At 44.7% G+C, this 6,000-nt stretch overlaps 1 protein-coding gene across 1 annotated transcript; it reads right to left on the bottom strand.

Moving 5' to 3' along the window:
* Nucleotides 1-1,119: 1,119 nt before the first annotated feature.
* Nucleotides 1,120-2,437, bottom strand: LOC113409461 (ATP-sensitive inward rectifier potassium channel 11-like). The gene has a single exon (XM_026663387.2). The coding sequence runs from the start codon at nt 2,346-2,348 to the stop codon at nt 1,146-1,148; it is 1,203 nt and encodes a 400-aa protein (XP_026519172.1). The 5' UTR covers nt 2,349-2,437; the 3' UTR covers nt 1,120-1,145.
* Between the last annotated feature and the right edge of the window lie 3,563 nt (nt 2,438-6,000).

Here is a 6,000-nt window from a genome sequence, read left to right as displayed (position 1 = left end):
TTAAGGTATGAGGGGAATTTAGGCTCAGACCCTAAGTGAAAAGGAAACAAAGGTGACATGGCACCCAGGAAGTGGATTGCATTGTCCTATAAGTCCCTCCTTTTCATGACCACAAATCACACTAACATCATTTTTAAACCTGAAAAAAAATTAAAAGTTGTTGCTGAGTGCATGCAAATACTGTTCAATGTAATTTGGGTCTGCTCTTCTGCATCTTTTAAGATGACTTTCTATATAAGATCTCTGATCTTATTTAATTTCCTCCTTATTTGATGGCATTTACTCTGATTTGTAGGACTGGGAGATGAATTTTCATATGTGTCCTACTTCATTGTGGCAGGGTTTTTGTTTGTTTTCTTAAATACAGCCACTTAATATATTTAATTTTTTCCTATGTACAACACATTTCATTCACATCGTAGCAATTAATATCTGCTGTTCTTTGTAAAGACAAAATATTTTTAGAGCCATTGTTGCATCATTCACTATCAGAAATGTATATTAAATATATTAAATGTTTATTTTGTAAAAGGGTTTTAAAATGCACAAAAGCATGCATTTCATATTGCTTTTGCAATCAACAGATCCAAACATACAATATGGACTAAATAAATCTATAAGTTTATTTCTTTAAGACATAAAGCACCATAACCTAAACAGACACCTTCATATCTGGACTTTTTTGGGGTCCAAATCTTACTGCATGGTCTTTCTGTTATTATTTAAACTCCATGTAACTTTAATAATTATAATTGAAGACTTTTTTCCTGTATTGTGATTGTTTATAAAACCAGTTTAAAAACATTAACTTTCTGAGAGGCATTGCAAGACCATAAATAATGCAACCTGCTAGGCTACAGATAAACTTACTTTTCAAGAAAAGGCATTATTCAGTGTGGATGAATCATCCAAAATGATCATGCAAATAAACAAGACAGTCTGAACTGAAATTACAAGCAACAAAATAAAATGTTTCCACACCCAATGTTGCTCAAAAATGTTGCACGCCTTAAAAAAAATAAAATTAACTTTAATTTATCCTGCAATAAATAATACTACACACACCTTGTGCTACCAACCTGGCTAAGAAAAATAAGAGGCTATCTCAGTGTTCTTGTTTATTGCATCTTTCCTCTAAAACGGTGTCAGGAAGGCTCATCGGTTATGGTAAATTTGGGCTTCAACCTGAAAGACCTCTTCCTACTGGTGCTTTTAGGTGATAATGGGATGGAGTCTATGATGCTCCTGTCTTCCTCCAGCTGCCTGGCAGTGCAAGAAGGGGTGGGCACTTTCACCGTTTTACCAAACTTAGAGTAGTCCACTGAGTACCTACCATCTTCCTCGGCCACGATGGGCACAAACCTTTGGCCCCAGAGGATTTCGTCGGCCAGGTAGGAGGTCCTGGCTTGGGTGGTGATACCAGTGGTCTCCACCACCCCTTCCAAGATGACAATGACTTCTAGGTCCTCGTGGTGGTTGAGGTGTAGGGGGGAGATGTCGTAGAGGGGGCTGTTCTTGTCTATCACATGGTAGATGAGGAGCGGGGAGACCAGGAAGATGTTGCTGCCCCCCACTTGGTTCTCCATCTGGATGTCTATCTGGTTGAGGGGCACCACCTCGCCCTCCAGGCTGGTGGTCTTCTTCACCACCTGCATGCGGATGGTGGCGCTGATGATCATGCTCTTGCGCAGGTCGCCCACCCGTAGCATGAAGCAGAGCCTGCCCTCCCGCAGGGCGATCACCGCGTGCTTGCTGAAGATGAGGGTCTCGGCCCGGCGGTGCGCCTGAGCCGTCTTCATAAAGATGCAGCCCAGCATGATGGCGTTGATCACCAGCCCCACGATGTTCTGCACGATCAGCACCAGGATGGCAGTCGGGCACTCCTCAGTCACCATGCGGCCCCCAAATCCGATGGTCACCTGCACCTCGATGGAGAAGAGGAAGGCGGAGGTGAAGGAGTGGATGCTGGTCACGCAGGGCACGAACCCCCTGGCCTCCTCCCCAGCCCTCCGGCTACCCCCTGCCTGCAGCTGGGTGCTGTGGTCCAGGTCCCCATGGGCGAAGGCGATCAGCCACCAGGTCATGCCGAAGAGCAGCCAGCTGCACAGGAAGGTCATGGTGAAGATGATCAGAGTGTGCGGCCACTTGAGGTCCACCAGGGTGGTGAAGACGTCCTGCAGGAAGCGGCCCTGCTCCCGGATGTTCTTGTGGGCCACGTTGCAGGTGCCGTTCTTCCCCACGAACCTGGCCCGCCGCTCCCGGGCGCGGTAGCGGGCGTGCTCCGGGACATCCTCGGCGAGGCGGGTCAGCACATACTCCTCGGGGATGATCCCTTTCCTGGACAGCATGGCTCCCCCGAGGCGCTCAGCAATGCCCCATGCCGGCTCCCGCGAGCAGCCAGGCACACGCGGATCCTCCCCACCCTCCTGCTCGCCCTTCCCCGGCTCTGCTCCCAGGCCAGGCTGGCTTCTTCCTCCGTCCCCGCGGCCCCGTCCTGAGTAAGCCCCGGCTGCTCACGCCAATCACAGCCCCGGGAGCGGCGCGGGAGGGTGGGGATAGGAAACGGGCAAAGGGGTAGTATCTGGTGCACGGCTCCGGATTGCAGCAGCCAGGGCTTCGGACATGCAGAGCCTCCGTCCGGGCCTGTCCCCAAAGGCGGGGAGCGCCCCCCGCCACCCGGGAAGGGGACGATGCACGGAGAGGTGCGCTCAGCCCCCGTGCGCTTGGCCCGACTGCAGCGCTCTCTGCGCCGCCCAGTGCAAGGCGGGGAGCACCAGGGGGCGCCTCGGCGCCAGAGATTCCCGGCTCAGGTGGATGGAGCGGGGGCGGGGGGGCACCGAGAGAGCCGGTGTCACGAGACGGGGCGTGCAGGGGACACACAAATCCTCTCTCCTTCAGCCGGGGGCAAAGAAACGCGCAAAGGGCCTCACCGTGCAGGTCCCTGTGGGCCTGCGAGCGTCGGCTCATTTCCCTGCAGAGATCTCACTGCACCAGCTCCTTCTGTGTCCTTACTCAGGGACAGAAACTGACCTGCAGTAATCGCCAGCCTGTTCGAAGCAGAAGGGAAATCTGCCTCCCGCCCCCAGCCAGATGTAAATAAAGCTAGCCGAGTAAATAGTGTGAGGGAAAGAGGATGGTGTGACCACCAGGGAATAGCGGGGGCTTTAATGCCCTGAAATGCAGCTTTCCTTGCCCTGTGAACAGGCTCCTGGTATAGCCAGCGGTTCTGGGTTTGAGCTTAATGGTCTTCTAACAAACAAAAAATTCCCATCGTTATGCATTGCTGCGCACTGCAATTAAAAAGGAGTGGTTTGGCTCTGTTTATATTTACATTCTGCTGCTGTACTGAAAGCTAGCTCTGTTCTGTGCAAGGGTTGTTTCCTTTTAGCAGTGGAACATGGCAAGATTATAAATAAAATGTTTTTTAAAAGGGAGGTTTGGCAAGTTTTTCCAGGGGGAGGTTTCTAGTCAAATTGTTGCACTTCCTAAGCAGGTTCAGATCAGGGACAGAACAGATGGGGACAATGCAGACCTAGACAAAGGTCACTTGGCAAATTCATTTATAACCTAAATATTAAGATCATTTTTAGCACCATGATTCTCTGAATCCCAAATAAGTATATTGGGGAAGCAATCTTGTTTTTTCCTATCAATTTCAAACATTGTATCTTGTACAATTAAAAAAAAAGTTGACATTTTGATTAAGTTATATGATATTGCTTTAGCCGATTGGGGCATAAAACTGCAGAAATTCTCAACTTCTGGTTGCTGATCCATGTGATAAATAAATAGGTACATCTCTTAGCTATTTCTGTAGCACATAGCCTGCTGGTATGTAGGCTCCATAAATATTTACATTAATTTTATTAATTATCGTGTTTCTTTAGTGGTGGTTTATAGATTCTAGGACTGGAAGGGACCTTGAGAGGTCATCGAATTGAGAGTATTTTGAGGATAGCTTTACCTCTGGTGTCTATTTTTTAATATGATTAAGTTTTGTGTTGGTCTAACTTGTGCTGAGGAAATGACATATAAAATGGCTCTTTTTAAAGAAATCTTTATTAAAAGGAAATTTAGAGGAGGTTGCATTGCAATTTTTATTTAAATAGTAGGAAAGGCTGCATTTAAGAATCAGATAGTTCAGCTGGATAATGAAGGATGGAAGCTTTGTTTACAGAGGCCCTGATCCAGCAAAGCACTTAAGCCCAGGCTTAAATACAAGCATGTAAATACATTTAAGCCTGGGCTTAAATGAATCAGTGCCTAACCAAACCAGCACTAATTGAATTTTCTAGAATTATTTATCATTTATCCCTAAACTTTTTAAAGAAAGTTTACTGAATGGATAGCTAATAAAGCAGAAGAAGAGGTTTTCTAAAGCCAAGAGCCAGTGTTCCAGTATGAGGGGTGGAGAAGATGTGAACCATAGCAGGAAGGCACATGAACGCAAGTAAGGGGTTGTTGGATGGACCCTGCAAATGCAGTAGAAGAGAAAGAAAGGAGGGAAGGCTTAATCCTATCCCATGTGTATTTTAAAACAACAACATGACTTCAAGAAATGTTAAAATTGCAGGAGGAGGTAACAAAAAGAAGTAACCAGAGCTTATGTCTGTGTGCACATGATTTTTCCAGAGTGTATAGTTAGCAATAATTTTTAAAGGGCACTGGTAGTGGGTTTATGCTCAAAACTGATTGAATAAAGACAATAAGTAAGTATACTGTTTTATATTTGTGCTTAGACAGTAAAATGATTGAATTGCTTGAGTTTACCAGCATGTACTGCCTGGGGTGTCTTTCTTTTGTGTTAACGTTAAGAAAGAATATACACAAAAACAATTGTTTTGCCCTGTGTTAAAAGGAACGGTTGGGAGGTTTCCAGGGGTTGTGCGCATTGGTCAAATCCCCCTTAAGCTTTGGAGGGATTAAGTGTTGTGCCTAAAATCTAAGTAGTTATGGGTGTTGATTTACTAGATACTGTATCAATACTATAAAGGAGGTTAATGGATGGAAGCCAACCAGCCTTTGAGGTTGAAATGAACTATGCAACTTCTGCATCTAATGTTCTTGTGGCCTGACTATTGATTTTAGAATAAATATTGCTGACTATACACTCTTAGCCTGAAAATATCATTCCAGATTCTCAAATTCAATTGATTAATGTTGCCTGGATAGTTTTAAAAATATGGATAAACAGTTACACACACACACATCCAAACATATCTTAGCTTGCCATACATAGTCCTTTGGGAGGCTCTGTTTTCAATACTCTCTCTCTCCTGCACCCCTTATCCCCCATTCTGGGGCTGTCTTTCATGCCTTTTTGATCTCTAACACAAAGATGGTGGCGAAATACTCTGGCACCCTGGTTTTGTGGGCTGTGCTCTGAGCCAAGGATGCTTTTAGTTTTCCTGTCCACTTTATTTTTCTTGCAGATATTTTGATGCTGAACTCTAAAGTTCACCCCTTGTACATGGCAGATGAAAATTTTGAATGGTAAAGAATCTATGTTTAAATTCACACACATAATATGAATAGTTTTGCTCAAACAGGATTATTTTCTACATTTTTCTGATTAAAAAAAAATCATCTAAATGGGGAAACTAACTTAAAGGATCAGATGCTAAAGGCCCAGTTCTCCACCTCATTGCGTCTTGTGCAGCGGTTACTTACACCTGTGTAACGTAAGTGCAAAGTGTGTGTAAAATGCTTCTATACTTACTTGGTAGTGTTTTATACTCACTTTACAAAGCTATAAATTCCCAAATAATAATAATACTAAGGTGCTGGGGCACTAGACAATCAGGCCCTTGTTGAAATCAATTGATCAATCACAAAATCATTTTCTTATTCTTTCCATTGTCCTCCAGGGGGCAGTAATTACATTCACTTGAAGTGAAACTGAAAAGAAAGAAAGAAAAAAAGCCTGACACCCTTGTTAAATAATCCTATCAAAAGGAAGCTAGCTCACTAGTGCACTAATTTCAGTGCTTGGGGCAATAA

The sequence above is a fragment of the Terrapene carolina genome, unplaced genomic scaffold (assembly GCF_002925995.2).
Source record: "Terrapene carolina triunguis isolate 2854851 unplaced genomic scaffold, T_m_triunguis-2.0 Scaffold33396, whole genome shotgun sequence".
Classification (NCBI taxonomy): Eukaryota; Metazoa; Chordata; order Testudines; family Emydidae; genus Terrapene; species Terrapene triunguis.
Note: the sequence above shows the minus strand (reverse complement) of the source record. Positions and strands in the feature narration are given on the sequence as shown.